Source organism: Triturus cristatus, chromosome 7, assembly GCF_964204655.1.
Source record: "Triturus cristatus chromosome 7, aTriCri1.1, whole genome shotgun sequence".
Classification (NCBI taxonomy): Eukaryota; Metazoa; Chordata; class Amphibia; order Caudata; family Salamandridae; genus Triturus; species Triturus cristatus.
The window spans coordinates 1,720,440,135-1,720,459,750 of record NC_140590.1 but is presented as its reverse complement, the minus strand read 5'-3'; the positions used below and the strand labels follow the sequence as shown (position 1 = coordinate 1,720,459,750).

General features: G+C 44.9%; 1 protein-coding gene across 2 annotated transcripts in view; it reads left to right on the top strand.

Annotated features, from left to right (window-relative positions):
• Positions 1–19,616, top strand: part of TMEM52B (transmembrane protein 52B) — a 137,443-nt gene that overhangs the window by 87,147 nt on the left and 30,680 nt on the right. The window contains exon 2 of one of the 2 annotated variants that reach the window (XM_085614633.1): positions 19,066–19,174. In XM_085614633.1, coding sequence (XP_085470759.1) covers positions 19,121–19,174 — 54 coding nt within the window. In that variant the 5' untranslated portion in view covers positions 19,066–19,120. Of the gene's footprint in view, positions 1–19,062; positions 19,175–19,616 lie in introns of both variants that reach the window. The other variant, XM_085614632.1, reaches the window with a different exon arrangement.

Genomic DNA, 19,616 nt, shown 5'->3' with positions numbered 1-19,616 from the left:
ATGGGGTCCCGGGGCCTTAAAGTGGCCAGAAGAGGGGGGCTACGTAGCCCCCCTCCATATAAAATAAACAAATTTTTAAAAAAGGGCCATGCCCCGGGGCATGGAGTCCCCGGGGCAAATTATGATTTTTTTTTTTATACATAAAAATTGGGGGCAGGCCCTGGGGGATGAGGGTCCCCAGGGCCAAAAAAATTGAAAAAGAAGGGGGGCTACACAGCCCCCCTTTTAAAAAAAATAAGAAAAAAAATAAGACGGGATCGGGCCGGAGACCACACCCCCTCCTTACACCACTCTGCAAACGCACCAGGGGGCGCGTTTGCAGAGGGGGAACTAATTCCCCTTGAATACTGGGGGTCCCTGGGGGCCAACTAGCCCACCAGGCACCTCCAGTATGCAGCAGGGAGCTGCGTTGCAGAGAGGTGTAATGAGGCCATGCCCCTTTTTACACCTCTCTGCAACGCAGCTCAGTGGCGCTTACTGGAGGTACCTGGTGGCCTAGTTGACCGCCAGGGGACCTCAGGATTCAAGGGGATTTAATCTCCCAACTTAAAACACGCCACGGGGCGCGTTTGCACAGTGGTGAAGGTAGGGGGTGGGGCCTGAGGTGATACTGTGCAAACACGCCCTGTGGCACGTTTTAAGTTGGGGAATTCATCCCTCTTCAAACCAGAGGTCCCCTAGGGGCTAACTAGCCCACCAGGTATCTCCAGTAAGTGCCACGGAGCTGCGTTGCAGAGTGTTGTAAAAAGGGGCATGGCCCCTGAACACCTCTCTAGAAAGGAAGCTCCCTGGCGCATACTGGAGGTACCTGGTGGGCTAGTTGGCCACCAGGGGACCTCAGGATTCAAGGGGACTCAATCCGCCAACTTAAAACACGCCACGGGGCGCGTTTGCACAGTGGTGAAGGTAGGGGGCGGGGCCTTAGGTGATATGTGTGCAAACACGCCCTGTGGCGCGTTTTAGGTTGGGGAATTAATTCCTCTTCAATCCAGAGGTCCCCTAGGGGCCAACTAGCCCACCAGGTACCTCCAGTAAGCACCACGGAGCTGCATTGCAGAGTGTTGTAAAAAGGGGCATGGCCTCTGAACACCTCTCTGCAACGCAGCTCCCTGGCGCATACTGGAGGTAACTGGTGGGCTAGTTGGCCCCCAGGGGACTGCAGGATTGAAGAGGAATTAATTCCCCAACTTAAAATGCGCTACAGGGTGTGTTTGCACACGTCACCTCAGGCCCCACCCCCTTCCTTCACCATTGTACAAATATTCCTCTAAAATCAGCCGAACTATAAATTCCGATTTACTCACCCGTCATCAGGAGAGAACCCAGTGCTGCATCTTTTAGAGCAGCACTGACCCTGAAAGGTAATTCTAAGCGTACACTTGTATTGCCTTCCATAGGAATCCATTGTGTGGTTTTCACCAGAAACGTTTCTAAGTGTCCATTTTTTAAACGTACAAATATTCCTCTAAAATCAGCCGAACTACGAATTCCAATTTACTCACCTGTTATCAGGAGAGAACCCAGTGCTGCATCTTTTAGCCCAGTATTGACCCTGGAAAGTAATTCTAAGCGTACTTACCAGTAACTTGTATTTCCTTCCATAGGAATCCATTGTGTGGTTTTCACCAGAAAAGTTTCTAAGTGTCCATTTTTTAAACGTACAAATATTCCTCTAAAATCAGCCGAACTATGAATTCCGATTTACTCACCTGTTATCAGGAGAGAACCCAGTGCTGCATCTTTTAGCCCAGCACTGACCCTGGAAAGTAATTCTAAGTGTACTTACCAGTAACTTGTATTTCCTTCCATAGGAATCCATTGTGTGGTTTTCACCAGAAAAGGTTCTAAGTGTCCATTTTTGAAACGTACAAATATTCCTCTAAAATCAGCCAAACTACGAATTCTGATTTACTCACCTGTTATCAGGAGAGAACCCAGTGCTGCATCTTTTAGCCCAGCACTGACCCTAAAAAGTAATTCTAAGCGTACTTACCAGTAACTTGTATTTCCTTCCATAGGAATCCAGTGTGTGGTTTTCACAAACTAAAAATATTCCTAAAAAATCGTCTGTATGACTTAAACACATTCTTTCAACTGTTTACAGGAGATTGGCCAGTGCTGGATCCAGGATCCACCACTGAGTAAGAAAAAGTAACGATAACACTACTTACCTGCTAAGTGAATTTTCTGCCATAGGATAACATTGGTGATTCTATGTGAAACATTTTCGAAGTGTCAACTTTTAAAATACAATAATAATCCTTAAAAATCACTACTGTAACCAAAACGCTTTTACTCAACTGTTTACAGGAGATGTCCAAGGACTGAATCTAGGATCCAGTCCTGTGGTTAGAAAAGTAATCCATAAAGTAACTAATTGCATTTGACTAGAAATTCACATTGAACTCAATGTTGCTTTGTGTTTGAAATTTTGTTGCCCATTGCAACAACTGTAACTACTGTACTTAAAAGTCTATTGCCTAGTTGCAAAGTATTTAAACTAAGGTAATTCATTCTGAGAAGGTATATTTTGTATTGTAATGTATAATGTAATTAAAAAAATGAAATATCTAAAAATAAACAGTTTAAAAAATGTAGTAAATCAGTATAAAAAAATCAGTATAACAATTAATACATTAAAAATTGTCATTTACAAAACCTTTGAAATTCACTGAAAAAACCATAGGTTTCAGGCCAGATATAGTTAGGAAATCGCATTTAAAAAACCTTTGAAATTCACTGAAAAAACCATAGGTTTCAGGCCTGATATAGTTAGGAATTAGCATTTAAAAAACCTTTGAAATTCACTGAAAAAACCATAGGTTTTAGGCCTGATATAGTTAGGAATTAGCATTTAAAAAAACCTTAGAAATTCACTGAAAAAACAATAGGTTTTAGGGGTGTTATAGTTAGCTGGACATTTCACTCGAACAAAACCATTGAAATCCCTCCGCTATAGTTAGTTGTACTAACTACATCTCGCCCGCCCACAATCCACTGCTGATGATGTCACATATTACATCATTCATGACATGGTCAGTGACATCACTGATGACATCTCAAATGACATCACTGATGACATCATCCACGTAACAATCAGATACACCTCCTCATACACTAGTATAACCTTTCATCACTCACTGTAAAATACAGAGTGCCAGATTTAAAACCATTGACACACCAGTACAAGTTTCTAAACACCCACTCAGTGATTCCTAGATCTATACACACATCTAATCACTTACCTATAGATTCACTCATATATGCTGTCAATGATCAATAGAACACTATCAAATATACTTAGACACCTATATCGACTTTACACACCAGCACACAGATTCCTAATCACTTATGAAGTCATCCTACTCACTTATGCAAACAATGGATCATACTTACTTTTACTTAGCTATACACTTATAAAAACACCACTTCATCTATTCATATAGATAATAGCTCATACTAAGTGTGTTATAAAATCACTATTGCAACTATACAGTTATCCATACAGTCACTCATACAATCACTGAGTCTTAAGTATACTTATTTATATACAACAACTGACACATACACTGGCTTTTATTTTTCTAGTTTGTTGGACATGTACCATTGAGACATATATTTGCTCATCGCCACACCCATAAAGATATTCACTCACCCAAACAACTGTTATAACATGTAGTTTTAACGTCATATACCTACTGAATCAACTATTCACACATCTTTGGGCAGTCACACACCCCCACCGAACCACACACACATTCACTCTCCCATACAAATACTCAGTTAACTAATCAATAAATAATATAGACTTTCACGTAGCAAGTAACCAACTAGTGCAGCAGTTTACACAACAACTGACAAAGTGATACAGATATTCACATAGTTTAGTCACTATCCAATATATTTAGTGAGACACTATAAATTAGTCAAGTAAACAGTCAATCACACTGCTACTAAATCCTCCATCCAGATATTTATATTTATATATCCACTCATTCTTCAAGGCAAATTGCTATATATATAATATAGATTTAAATAACGAACCAACCCACATTCACTGGATGATGTCATCAGTGATGTCATTTGAGATGTCATCAGTGATGTTATCAGGGATTTCACTGACCATGTCATGAATGATGTAATATCTGACATCATCAGCAGTGGATTGCGGGCGCGCGAGATGTAGTTAGTACAACTAACTATATCGGAGGAATTTCAATGGTTTTGTTTGAGTGAAATGTCCAGCTAACTATAACACCCCTAAAACCTATTGTTTTTTCAGTGAATTTCAGTGAATTTCTAAGGTTTTTAAAATGCTAATTCCTAACTATATCAGGTCTGAAACCTATGTTTTTTTAGTGAATATATATATATATCTTATATATATATAATGTATATTATGTTAGCAAGGGCACAGCGTGCTCGAAACGCGTCAACAGAGGGAAAGTTTTTAAGAATAAAAAGACTGCGACTCATCCAGCCACTCGGACTCTCCACACCGCACCGGCCGGGGACGTCCTCATTGCCAACCCAGAAGGGTTCCCCTGGGATTGACTTGGACCTCTCCCGCACTTCCACGCTATGAGGGATATATTGTGCTAGGCCTGCTGCTTCTTGGTCCTTAGGTGGGATTTTCTCCTGACGAAGATCTTGAACATTGACAGAGTTTCACGCTCACCTCTTAGATCCATTAGCCGACTCATGGCTCATCCATCCATATAGAGCTGTCCTCCACGCAATCAACCCGAGCATTTTAGTTTGGTACTGTTACAATGGGGGGTCGACAGATACTTCCGTTCCAGAAGTGTAGGGAGGGGAGAATGTTTGGTATTGGGTTTTCGTTATGCTGTTGTTGTTTGTATTGTTTTCTCACTTCAGCTACCACGGATCACTTTGCACCGGGTGCGATCTTCCTGCAGGTGCTCACCCACGTGGAGGCAGGCTCCCATGCGCGCTCCCATGTCCTAGCAGGGGTGCACGACCCAGACCCATGCTCCACCCGCCATGACCGGCACAAATATTCCTAGGGCGTCTCTACACGTTTTATCGTGGAATGTTAATGGTCTGTTGGACCGGGTTAAGCGCACGGCAGTTTTGCGCTTCGCGCAGCGCCTTAACGTGGACGTCCTCTTGCTCCAAGAAACGCACCTGATGGGTAACTGTTGCCCCTTCCGGGCGCGCTACGGGTGCGATAGAGTATGGCATTCTGGCTTCTCCAGGGGTTCCCGAGGGGTGGCCATTCTCCTCAAACGTACTCTGCCATTTGTACTCACACAAGTCTTTCATGATCCTCAGGGCTCATCGGTGGCGCTTTGTGGCTTGTTGGCCGGCTCTCCCCTCAACCTTATGTCTATCTACTCTCCCCCCCTCACTGCTGGCAGCTACCCTTAAACACACTGCGGCTTTTCTGAATGACTTGCCCCTGGGACCCACCATCATTGGGGGTGACTTTAATGCGGTCTCTTTTCCGGCTGTTGATGTGACGGGCCCTCCCTCCACCACTAGACTGGCGCAGGCGAAGCAGCTACGGAGTTGGTCCGAGTCTTTGGGCCTATGCGATGCGTGGCACGTCTGGCACCCTGTGTCGCCCAGTTCACCCACACCTTGGCAGCACGCCACACAAAGGCACGCATAGATGCAATTTTTGTTCCCTCAGTTGACTCCCCCAGGATCGTAGATGTCCGGATCCTTCCTAGGGGGATCTCTGATCACTCCCCGGTGCTTCTTAGTACAGGTGCTCCCCCCCTCTGCCCGCCAAACGTGGAGATTGAACTCTTGGTTCCTCCAAGACAGAGAATTAAAAAAGGTGGTGGGGAGAGAACTCAAGCAGTATTTTCTCACCAACGAGGGTTCGGTGGCCTCTCCGGGCACCTTATGGGAGGCAGGGAAGGCGACCATTCGGGGTGTTGCAATGGGTCAGCTTAGGAGTCAGAGACTGGCGCAGCTGCAGGAAATTACCTCGCGGGAGGCGCAGGCGCTCTGCCTAGAGCAATTCCCTTCCCTGTCCGACGACGCGGCCCAGGCCCGACAACTCGCCCACCTTCGGGCAGAGATCAGGCAGTTATCCCTAGATGCCGCTTAGCTCCTTTGGAGATCGTCAGTGGCACAAGTATATAACTGGGGGAACAAAAACGGCACGATCCTGCACCGCCTGGCTACATACCCCAGAGCCAACCGCATCATCCCAGAGGTGGTAGATGATGAGGGTGCAGTGCACAGCGATCCACTGGTGGCAATCCCTCTTTGCCTTCCTCGAGCAGTGCCATGTGCGTCTCCCTCGGCTGAATCCCATCGCTCAGAAGGATCTGGATCGCCCCATTTCTCGGGAAGAGATTGATGCAGCAATCTCCGTCGTCTCGTCGGGTAAGACCCCAGGCCCAGACGGCCTTCCTCAAGAATATTATGCGCTGTATCGTGAGACTCTCATACCCCACTTGGCCGGCCTATTCGACGAGGCTCTGGAGAAAGGTTTCTTTCCCCCCAAGACGGATATCACCACCATCGTGGTCCTCCCAAAGTCCCAGCCACCCTCCCGTCACTGTGCGGACTATCGCCTCATCTCCCTTATCAACACGGAGATTAAGCTGTACGTTGCCATTCTCACTCAGCGACTAAAACCCTATCTATTCCTGCTGGTGCACCTTGACCAATGTGGCTTTATGCCCCTGTGCGGGACCAGACACTGTCTTCGGAGGCTACAGCTGGCTCTGGCCCACTGGCACCTCCTTACTCCCTACCTAGCCCTCCTTTTTATAGATTTTGAAAAAGCCTTTGACTCGGTGGACTGGGCATACCTAATAGACGTGCTTGTCGAGATCGGGTTTGGGCCCCACTTTAGGGCTCTGATCCACGTTCTCTACGCCCACCCCGAGCGCGTGCGTTGGTTTAATGGGGTGCTATCTGAGGCCTTCCCTATTGCCAGGGGGACAAGGCAGGGCTGCCCTCTATCGCCCCTGCTCTTTGCCCTGGCGATGGAGCCTCTGGCCTCTCGGGTGCGGGCTGACGACTGCGTCCGCGGCTGGGAATGGCCCAACACAGAAGCGGACAAGATAGCCCTGTACGCAGACGATGTCCTGGTCTTTCTGGAAGAGCCTGCGGTCTCTGGGCCGCGGTGCCTTCGGATCATGCAGTCCTTTGAGCAAGCATCCGGTCTCCGGCTGAACCCCGGGAAGTCGGTACTGGTCCCACTACACTTATCCAGGGACTGCTATGATTGGCAATCCACCATTCCGCTCCGGCGTCAATCGGTCAAACACCTGGGGATTTGGGTCACCCTTCTTCCCGAGCTGGGTTGGTCTCTCAATTCAGCCCCATTGGTAAAGAGGGCTAAGGAGGATCTCCAAAAATGGAAGACGCTTCCCCTGAATCCCCTGGGGAGGGTCGCCCTGTTCAAAATGATGATCCTCTCCAGATTCCTCTACGTCCTTCAAAACACCCCTTTCTGCTTCCCCAGAACCTGGTTCAGGGAGCTGGACAGCCTCGCTACTAAATTCCTTTGGAGTGGGGGGCGAGCGCATTTGGCCCTGACCACCTATCGGATCCCCTCCTTTGATGGGGGTATGGGAATGACACATCTGTACCTTTACTTTTTTGGCAGCGCGCCTTCTAGTAATCCACGATTGGTTTAATGGGGGCTGGGCCGACCCAGCATATCGGCTCGTGTTGAGTGAATTGGGCCTACCCAAAGTTCAATCCGTGATGTACGGGGGAACCATTCCGTCTCAGTTGCCTGACGTGACGCATTCCGTGTAGGTGGCCTGGCAGGTGGCCCTGCGCCACACTCGCTGGACACGTAGGCTGACCCAATGCACACCCCTCTGGCAGGGAACCTGGCTCCGCGAGGTTAGTGGGCTGCAGGGGTTTAACTCGTGGGACCTTATCGGAGTCTCGCAGCTTGGGGATGTCTGGGCCAATGGCCATCTGCATTCATTTCGGGAACTCCAGACCCGTTACTCCCTTCACCCATCCTAATTCTATAAATATCTGCAGCTGCGGCACGCCCTCCGCACGCATCTTCCAGAGGAGACCAGGCTTCCGGAGTACAGCCCTCCCGAGGCGCAAACCATGTTGGGTGACTTGGACAGAGGGGGCATCTCCCGCATTTATCGCACTCTCATCAATAATACTCCCACTTCGTTGGACAAGTTGCGGGACCAATGGATGGATTGGGTGGGCCCTCTTGATGAGGCTGATTGGCGTGATGCCCTTATGGCCCCAAAGACAATCACAGCATCTGCCAAGCTTAGGTTGATCCAGCTTTACTATCTGCACGCCGCCTATCTCATGCCCTCATGCCTCCATCGCGCGGGCCTGCGCCCAAATGCGTCCTGTGCTAGGTGTGGCTACGCTCCAGCTGATTTTCCACATGGTTTGGTCATGCCCCGCCTGGCGCGATTCTGGGGATCCATTGAGGAGGAGCTCACGGAGGTATTGGGCTGGACAGTTCCCCACGACCCACGTCATTCCTTACTGGGCATCACAGACAGGCTGGACAGGACCAGGAATGAAAAGATCTTACTTAACACGGCCATGATTGTAGCCAAGCGTGATATCACTGCGGTGTGGAAATGCCCCGAACCACCCGACCCGGGGAGATGGCGTAGGGGGGTGGACTGGTGCGCGATCCAAGAAAAAACCCTGTAAGTAGCAAGAGGATGTCCCAGGAAATACCGTAGGGTGTGGGGGAAATGGTTGGGTACCATGGAATGATTGCCACACTTTGTCTAAACTTCTGCGCTGGTGTATGCCCGAAGGGGCAGGGAACCGTGGGATGTCATGCTCCTGTAAATGTTCATGATTTATTGTGCTCTGTGCTCTTGCTGATCTTTTTCTTTGTTTTGTACGTAATCTCTCTCAAAACAATAAAAATTTGTTTATCAAAACAAAAACATCTACCTGCCTGAGACGTTGGGTCCGCTTCTCTCATTTCACCTGCATGGAAGTAGTGAGAGTTTGCTTTTCATATTTATATATATATATATATATATATATATATATATATATATATATATATATATATATATATATATATATTATCTACTGGCGGTCGCCAGTAGATAGTTATAGTTAGGACCGTGTTTCCATAGGAAATCCGCAACATTCTATTTGGAATAACTTTGGCGCCGGTTTACAAATCCTCGCGAAATTTTCAAAATAGGTGGGGCGCTCCGCTCCGCTCCTACCCTGAAAGTCTCGGGGGGATTCGTCAAGCGGGGGCTGAGATAAAAGGGGGGTCCCAAAACACGTTTTCCCCATGCAATTTTCCATAGGGACCTTTAGTCCAAGGTACAGCCCGAACGGCTGAACAGAATTACTTGAAATTTGGCAGAGAGGTAGTCCTCAGTTCAGGGAAGTGCCTTTTGCAGATCTGGTGTCAATCTGTTCAGTAGTTCCTAAGAAAATCAAAAGTAAAATCATATATATATCTGGGCGGAGCCTAACCACACATCTCATCGTGAGATCTGATTGGCTGTCAGCACTTCATCCAAGAAGTGTTGGCAGCCATCTTGGGACCAATATACATGATAGCACCTCATTAAAAAGCATTGCAGTTAATAGAAGGTTTTAAGACTTTAGTTACATTATAAATCATTTGTTGATGGTACCATACTCATTTTAGGAATTGTGGTATGTTCTAAGGTGATTTCACCATGTGAAAAAGCCTTCTGCTGGGATATCATGATTGAGAGAAAAATATTTTCTCATGCTTTTCCCACAGAGGTTTGGAAGGTGATCTATAAGCTAAACTGAGAGCTTATTTTCTGTAAATTCACATTATCTTTCTCAGTCATGTGAGAATGAAGTCTGACATTCTCAGTAAAACATGTACATCCAACAAGGGCAGAGACTGTCCGTTGATTCCTTTGTGTTCTACTGCAGCTTCCCAGAGTGTTCCAAAGAACAACTAGAGCGCTAACAGTCCTACTTATGATAAACGTATGGCACACCTGAAGCCATCTTGCTTGGATTAAAGTGGTAACTCTTAAAAAATTTAATTTAAAAAGGAACAAAATGAGGGGGTTAATTTTTCCATAAAAAGTATGATTAGTGCTGCAGAAAGAAAAATTAGGGCACATCAAATCCTCTTCTATTTCATTAAAAAATTCTGACATGCAGACTGAAACATGCACTTTCAATACCAGCAGCAGTTTTCCCTGGTGAGCAGTAGCTTTACTACAGTGATCTAATGAGCAAAAAGAGTGCTAACATTCTGAATTTATGGCAAATGTGTGACACATCTGAATGCCTTCTTGATGGAATCAAAGTAAAAAACTGCAAGTATTTCCTACTGAGGAGACTGCAGTAAATGAGGAAATTAGCAAACTTCATAACAAATAAGTCTCCCAAGATGGCCACCAGAGACAAAAGAGCCCAAATGTAGCCCAAATATCACCCAGATGTAGCCCAAGTATAGCCCAATGACAGAATGTCCCAGAGTGTTCTTAAAAACAACTAGAGCGCTGACTGTCTTCATTATGACAAAAGTATGGCACACCTGAAGCCATCTTGATTGGAATAAACTGGTAACACTTAAAACATTTAATTTAAAAAGGAACACAATGAGGGGGTTCATTTTGCCATAGAAATTATGATTAATGCTGAAGAAAGAAAATGAGGGCACATTTTGAGTGACTTCTCAAATCCTCTTCTATTTCATTAAAAAATTCTGACATGCAGACTGAAACATGCACTTTTAATACCAGGAGCAGACTTCCATGGTGAACAGTAGTTTTACTAAAGTGATCTAATGAGCAACTAGAGTGCTAACATTCAGAATTTATGGCAAATGTGTGACATATCTGAATACCTTCATGATGGAATCAAAGTAAAAAACTGAAAGCATTTCCTACTGAGGAGACTGCAGTACATGGGGAAATTAGGAAACTTCATATACAAATAAATCTCCCAAGATGGCCACCGGAGACAAAAGAGCCCAAATGTAGCTCAAAATCACCCTGATGTAGCCCAAATATAGCCCAATGACAGAAGTGTGCAAAACACTTATTATTTTGTGTTTTTGCAGTGTTATATAGTGCAGACTTGTCAGGTATTGGAGTGCTTTACATGAGCATTGGTTACATCACACAAGAACAAATTCATTTTGGTTGTAGACATGGGGAGACTAAGTGATTTGACCAGAATCACAGAATGTCGAGCTGAAGCAGAAACTCCAACCTGGTTCCCCAGTTGCAAAGTATGCAGTTCTGCAAGTAACACCACATCCTCTCCCCTAAGTGCAACATTTAATCAAGTGGTCAACTGGATAAAAAAACATAAAGATAACAAATAATTTAAAAGTGCTTTGTCGCTATTTGAAAACTCAGAAAATATGTCCTTATTTTAGTCTTTTAGAGCACTAACCATAATTCTGATGCCAATAAGACCCTCTCATATATGTAATTTCTAAAGGAAATGCTCTAGGTATTACAGTTTTGATTACATCAAGATGACGTCAGGCGTTCCACACTTTTGTAATAAATATAGAATGTTAGCAATCTAGTTGTTCATTAGGATACTGTTGAGAGGCAGAGGCCAGGGGCACGGACTCTGAAAATTGAAGGCAGGTAGGAGGGTGCAAAGGCAACAATTTAACCACACTGAGCAGGCAGGAAGGGCCGTGGCAGCACAACAGACTATGGAGGGCAGTGGAAAGGGGGGCAGGGGCAACAATCCAACAATACAGGACTTGCAAGAGAGGCTGTGGCAATGTAATAGACCATTGTGGGCAGAAGGAAGAGGCAATGGTAGTACAACCATACATGCCAACAGACCCGATTCAGCCAGGAAACGTCCAATGTTTTTAAGCTCAAATGGGCTTTATTTGATCTGTCTCCTGTCTACAATCTCCTCTTTTTCAATGTAACTCAAAGGGGAAAATCAATACCCCAGTTTTTTTTCAAAATCTCCCTCTTACCAAGTTCAAAATGTTCGCAAGTATGGTACATTGGATCATGGAAGGAAATGGGGTAGGGACATGGACTTGGATAACAGAGGACAGGAGGGACATGGAGAGGTGCAACAAACTGACCCTGCAGGGCAGGCATCAGGGTTTGCAGCAGCACAATACACCACATAGCGCATGCGGGACGGGAGTGCAGCACAACAATCCATAGAAAGCAAGAGGGAGGGGACAGGCCCATGCACTTGGACAACAGAGAACAGAGGGGCAAGAGGCAATGGTAGCTATCTGACCATAATGGACAGACAGGAGCGAAAGCTGCAGCATAACAGACCATAAAGGCCAGGAGGGACGGATCAGGGGCATTACAATGGAACAGACAAGCCAGGAGGGAGGGAGTAGGGGTCTGCACATGTAAACAGAGGGCTGGGGGCAAGGGGGCAGGGCAGGAGCAGCAAGATAGACATGGAGGTCAGGCAGGATGGGCACTAGAAGCAAGACACACCATGAAGAGCAACAGTGAGACTGTGATGGCATACACACAGACCATGGAGGGAAGGTGGGAGGGGGTCAGGGGCAGCTAACTGACCACACAGGGAAGGTGGGAGGGGCCATGGCAGCACAGAAGACCATGCATGGCAAGTGGGAGGGTTAGTGGCAGCACAATGGCTATGATGGGCAAGAAGGAGGGTGCAGGGGCATGCACAAAGGACGATGGAGGATAGAAGGGAGGGTCAGGACCTGTGCACAGACAAGAAAGTTCAGGGGAAGGGGCCTCACAACAGACCGCACGGGGCAGGCAGGAGGAGCAGTTGCAGCACAACAGACCAGAGAGGGCAGAAGGGTGTGGCAGTAAAATGGACCATGTAGGATAGGAGGAAGAGGCTAGGAGCATGGCATGTGGACAGGCAGGGTGGAGGTGGCAGGGACAGGTTACAGTCATCTGACAATGCTAGGCAGGTGGGAGGGGAGTGGCAGCTCAACAGAACACTCAGAGTAGATAGGAGTGGCAGGTCCATGGAACATGGTGGGCAAAAAGGATGGAGCAGGGGCATGCACAAAGACATCGGAGGGCAGGGGGAAGGAGAATAGGGGCAGCAAGCTAAGCACAGAGTTTAAGCAGGAGGTCAATGATGGGGCATAGAATTGGGCAATGGAGGGCAGGAGGAGTGGACTGGTACATCATACTAAATTGAGGGCAGTGGCAGCACATCAGACCATGCATGGCAGAAGGGAGGATGCTAGTCCATGGATTCACACAACAGAGGATATGGAGGAGGGGGATGGGGCAGCAAGCTAACTGTTCAGAGAAGGTGGGTATTAGGAACTTTATTGTTTTTAAAACGTGTGTCTGTGCGAACTACTTAAAATATGAACAAGTATGCAGCATAATCTCACTTTTATTCAGGAAGAAGAGGACGTTTGTGACTGTAACTCCGGGCTCACTTGGCAGAAACACCCCCTGACCCTCCACCCCCTATCGCATAATGTAGTGCCCGTAAAAAGGGTAGGTGAACACAGTGTTATATAGAACATAGTCCTGAGAGCACGATTGAAAATGAAAACTAGATATAGTGTATGGTATAAACTATGCACCAAAAAGTGTGATATAAGATGAACCGGGCGTGAAATATAATATGCAATACATTGTGCGCAATGACAGATTCATTGGAGAGCGCGAGATAGCACAGGCACTAGCGCGTGCTATGCGATATGCGCCTTGGAGTGTAATATGCTCAGGGCAGTGTTGTGTAACCTAACTAGTCTCTAAAGTTGTAATATAAAATATGTGCTGGGGAGTGTAACGTTGCATATGCACTGTGACAAAGATATGGATCCCAGATTATAATATGTATGGCATAGCACTGTGCGTTATAACATAGGCATCGAGGAAGGCACGTTAGATGGGGCAATATAACCCGTGCGAAGACAAGTGTGGCATGACATATTCACGGGGTGGTGTTACAGTGCATATGGGCTAGAGAGTGTCATAGCATATGCACTAGCTAGTGGAATACAACACAGAGGTGTGTGGAAATCGGCGGGCAATGGTGGGTGTAACACAGCATTGGGCTCTGCCAGGAGCGCGCTGTGACTCTCAAGTGATGTTCGTCCCCTTTCCAGAGAGTAAAATAAAAAGTATTACACATCCGGCAGTGGATGTGTGTTTTATTAACCGTGAGGGGGGTTTCTTGCATAGTTTTGGTCGAATTTTTGTCGAATCCCCTTTGAATGGCTTGGTGTGCATGTGTATTAAATGTGCCCGTAAATAGCTACCCATGTTTGTATAAATAAACGACAAGGGTGTCTTCCGGGATTAGGCACGGTAGGGCATCAGACATGTCAGAGCTTCACTAGTAGTGTAAATACATTCCACGTGGATTCATTGTATGCATAGTCGCCTTTTAATGAATATCACGCAAATCGTCATGGTGATAGGTACGTACGGTTTGTCCAGCATGTCCTAGGTGTGTCTATAAATATATATTTTTTTAAAATAATAAAAAACAGTGGCCGGCCCTGGGGATTGGGGTCAAAAAAATATAATTAGGAGACAGGCCCTGGGGGATGGGGTCATCAGGGCCAATAAATTAGAATAAGAAGGGGAACCACACAGCCCCCCTTCTTAAAAAATTAAAATAAATAAAAGACTGGCATCGTGCCGGAGGCCACGCCCCCTCCTTGCAGCACTCTGCAAATGCGCCCCCTGGCGAGTTGTAAGTTGGGGAATTAATTCCTCTTCAATACTGAGGGTCCCTGAGGGCCAACTAGCCCAACAGGCATCTCTAGTATGCGCCAGGGAGCTGCTCTGCAGACAGGTGTTCTGAGGCCAAGCCCCTTTTTACACCTCTCTGCAACGCAGCTCTGTGGCGCTTACTGGAGGTACCTAGTGGTCTAGTTTGACCCTAGGGACCCTTAGGGATTCAAGGGGACTTAATCTCTCAACTTAGAACAGCCACAGGGCGAGTTTACACAGTGGTGAAGGGATGGGATGGGGCCTGAGGTGACGTGTGCAAACACGCACTATGGCACGTTTTAAATTGGGGCTATAATTTCCCTTCAATACTGATGGCCCCTGGGGGCTAACTAGCCTACCAAGTGCTTCCAGTAAGCGCCACTGAGCTGCATTGCAGAGAGGCGGTCCAGGCCGTGCCACTTTTTACACCTCTCTGCAACGCAGCTCTGTGGCACTTACTGGAGGTACCTAGTGGGCTAGTTGGACCCTAGGGACCCTCAGGATTCAAATGAACTTAATCTCCCAACTAAAAACGGACACAGGGCGTGTTTACACAGTGGTGAAGGGAGGGGACAGGGCCTGAGTTAACGTGTGCAAAAACGCCCTGTGGCCTGTTTTAAGAGGTAGTTTTAATCCCCCTGCCCTATTATATACTAGAGGCTTACAGAGGAGGTCATGCTAATCACAGGGGGACCCCAACGCATAATGTTGTATGTAGGTGTTTTCACTGTATTTTAAGTGTCTTTTAACATAGCACTGGCTCTAGGACTGGTTAGTCAGACTCAGTTACCACCAGTATCCGTCTGAAAAAGTTGAGGGTACAGGATGATTTTGCAACAAGGCTTCTTTCTGCTCTTCTTTTTGTTCTTTCTGCACGTTATCCTTCTTCCTGCACTTTTCTTCGTCTTTGAGGACTTCTGTTGCTTCTTTCTGCACTTCTTTTTTTTCTTTCTGTGCATTTTTTCTTCTTTCTTCACATGTCCTATCTAGGCATAGTTAGAAATTAGCATTTAAAAAACCTTTGAAATTCACAGAAAAAACCATAGGTTTCAGGCACGTTATAGTTAGGAATTAGCATTTAAAAAACCTCAGAAATTCACTGAAAAAACCATAGGTTTCAGGGGTGTTATAGTTAGCTGGACTTTTCACTTGTACAAAACCATTGAAATTCCCCCGTTATAGTTAGTTCAGCTAACTATAACTCGCGCGCCCGCAATGCACTGCTGATGACGTCACATATTACATCACTCATGATATGGTCAGTGACATCACTCATGACATCACTGATATATATATATATATATATATATTTTTTTTTTTTTCTTTTTTTTTCCAAAAAACTGCCCTCAGCATCGAGAGGTCGCTCAGCAATACTCTGCCATCCGGCTTTGATATGCAGGCAGCCTTTCACAAACATCATTGTTTCCTTATTTTCGCCAACGCGTTTCAAGGGCATGCAATGCAACACATTAGAAGCTCGCATTTTTTCATTCACTGACTTTATTTGTTTCCATGACCCCACTGGGCGTGAGCTTAGTGCAAAGTCCATAGAGCATTATGGGGCATGGAGTCATTAGTGCGAGTTTAATTTTTCTCTTTAGTATGTTCCAATGTGGTGTTTAAAATAAAGCATCTATTTTCCTTTAGTAGGTAAGAGGAGAGGAGCACTATCACCAGCTGGGGTAGGAATTTCTTGCCGGCTGGGATAAGCTGGTTCTAAACTGTTTGGGACGTTAATAGTGCAACATTTAAATGCCCAATACTGATACTAATGACGCGTATATTTCTCTTAAGTACTTCAATATTAGATGCTAATGTTAAAAATAACAGACACAAACACCCTAGAAAGAGTGTAGTCAATCATTATTAAAAAAGCAATAATTTGCTGTGATGTCGCCGTGGATCGGCAATAGGCAACCTCTATCGGGTTGCCAAAATTCCCTCTACATTTCATATCGCCGTGTATCGGCGTCTGTTTAAAAAAACAAATTCGGAAGAAGAAAGCTGGATAAGAATATTATTATTACAATCAAAGATCCTACCATTAAAAGAACTGACATTCGTATGCAACCTATTGACCTCGGGAGCTCCTATTTCTGTACTGTCTAGCTCCCTAGATGTACTATCAGCTCCTCCCCGCTATTTAACCCATTAGGAGTTTTGGTATGCTGGTCAATAATATAACGTGATTCCAATCGTCTTAGTTTTAACACTCTATCTCCCCCTCTACTCTGAAGCGGGACACAATCAATGCTAAAAAATTGCAGAAGATCTCTGTTTTTGAAAATACACGGCGATATGAAATGTAGAAGGAATTTTGGCAACCCAGCGAGATTGCACAAGGAGCAGGAACGCTGTTAAAGGTAACAAGATGCCGGTACTAGGAAGTGAGTTTGTGCCGCAACCCACTTGGGAATCATTTAGTGAATTTTAACTACGGGTGGCATACAGCTCACTGGAGAAGCAGCAAAGCACCACAAGTACCGAGATGCCCCTGAGTGGTGATACCAAAAGAGGCGGGACTTGAACTAATCCCAGGTGTTTAAAAGACAGTGCCATCGCGCAGTTATCAAATCCTGAGTCCCTGATGAAATGCAGCTTGGCATGAAACGCGTTGGACGAAAAGGATTATTTAGCAGGCAAAGTTCATTTCCTGTATACGGCAACCTTTAATAAAGAAATTTGAAGCGTACTTACCTGCTGTGGGCCCTTCCTCTGCGGGCAGTTTTCTGAATGAATATATATATATATATATATGTGTGTGTGTGTGTGTGTGTGTGTGTGTGTGTGTGTGTGTGTGTGTGTGTGCATCATAAATCTGTGTCTGTGTATAAAATGCTAAAAGTCATAGTCAATATAAAATTTATATTTTGTTAAAAAATAATTACATTAAATTCTAAAACTATTAAAAATGAAAATGAATCAATATTAATTAAACAAATACGTTTTAATAGGATGTCCTTTTTAATGATTAAATATAGAATGGCAGTGATGTTGGGATTTAAAAAATATTTCAAATATTAATCATAAATTACCTTAATATACTTTATTATTGATTAAACATTTGATTTGATGAGTTAATGTACTGTAATATTATATTTTCATAATGCTAGGTTCAAAATAGTTATTTAGTGTTATTTTACATTAAAATATTATTCAGATTTTTATTTTGTTATTAAACGGTATTATTATTATTCCCTATACATTACCACAGGGAGATCACAGACACACTGATGGAGACCTCCACCTAAATGTGGAAGGTTACTAGTAGGAACTTCCATACACAAACCCTGTTCTAGCAGTCTGTGCCACCTGTTTTGTGAGGGGGGAGGCATGCAAGTCAGCATCTAGTAGTAAATGTAAACTAGGAGATGGTGATTAGCAAAAAAGTGTAAAGTTACTTCTAGGTGCAGTAGTAAATTTACACATGAGTATATCTATACATGTAAATTTAACTTTGTGAATAAGCCCCCAAGAGTTAACTCCATTCCAGCAAGATAGCAGAAAAATGCCATCCAGCAAAGCTGCTGCAATTATTTGTGAGGTGACGCACAGTGCTCACATGCATAAACAGGTGAACGACATAAAAGCTACATGAAAAGCATACCTAAAGAGGATGCAAACATATAGTTGTAATCTCTTACGATAGTTAGAAATGAGGGTGAAATTAAGTTTCGCATTTTTCCTCAGAGGTCTATCTGATCAGTACAGTTCTAAACTATAGTAGTTGACGTTTCAACCACTCATGGACAATTTGAGGGTATTCATCAGGACAAGGGATATGTCAGTTTGCAATAGCAATTTCATCCATGCTTCAGAAGGCTATAGGCATCAGTCAGGCTTGAATTTCAAAAGTAACATCGGAAGCGTGAAAAATAGAACACTCCTGGAAACTCCTGGAACACTCTGTTGCAGAGTCTTTGTATTTGAAATAATGATTACAGGGCACTGACCTTATCCATCATTGTAGCAAAATTGGGAAACAACCTTTACAACGCCGTCATTACACTGCGATACCTTTATAACGCGGTTGTTGTAACGACCGCATTGTTACAACGCAGTACCATTACAACGCAAGTCGTTACAACGACTTGCGCTAGATGGCGCTCTAAACTAAAGAATAATATAATTTAATTTACTGTTCAAACACTGTCCCTACTGTTGCACACACTGGAGTTGGAACAGTAAATTATACTATTCCTAAATCCAGCACGCCATCTAGAGCAAGTTGTTGTAACGATTTGCGTTGTAATGGTACTGCGTTGTAACCACCTCGTTGTAAAAGCACGCGATGCAATGACTTGTGTTGTAAAGAGACATATTAAGCAAAATCTGGTCCTCCTTTGCTGCATAATTCCAGTGGCCCTCAATAAAGGCAAGGGCAGTCCGAGATAACCTTCTGAAATTTGTCCCTTCTCATCTTCAGCAGGCGCTATCAGAGAAGCTTAACTCAAAAGAGCGGCAGTAAAGAAGACGGCGCCATCATGGGCTGCAGACTCCCTGCCACAGCCTTTGAAACACTCTTCTATCTCTCGCTGGTGAGTTAATCAATTGCGTATATATTGGTTTTCTTAAATATAGCTCTCCATAATAAATGTATTGCCGTTTTTTAAGCACTAATAATTACAATTGCTACTGTTACTGCAGGATGGAGGTGGGCGTGCCACTGAATGTGTGAGCCTTGCTCAAGCCTGAAGCCTCGCTCTAGTTCAGCTCGAGGTCCTGATAGACCCTCAAGCCCAAAGCGAGCCGAGCTTTTATGTGGCTCAAGTCTGCCTCCTACGCTCTACCCTCCTGTGCCAGGAATTGTAGCAAAGAACCAGCCTTTGATGTTACACTGCAAGAGAAAGAGATACTCATTTAGTGGCTGAAAAGTATACACTGTGGAACTAGAAAACCTGGGACCAATCCGGGCTTCCCTGTGACATTAAATTGTGTGATCCTTGAAAAATATTTTATTTTCTGAACCTCTTTTTTTAA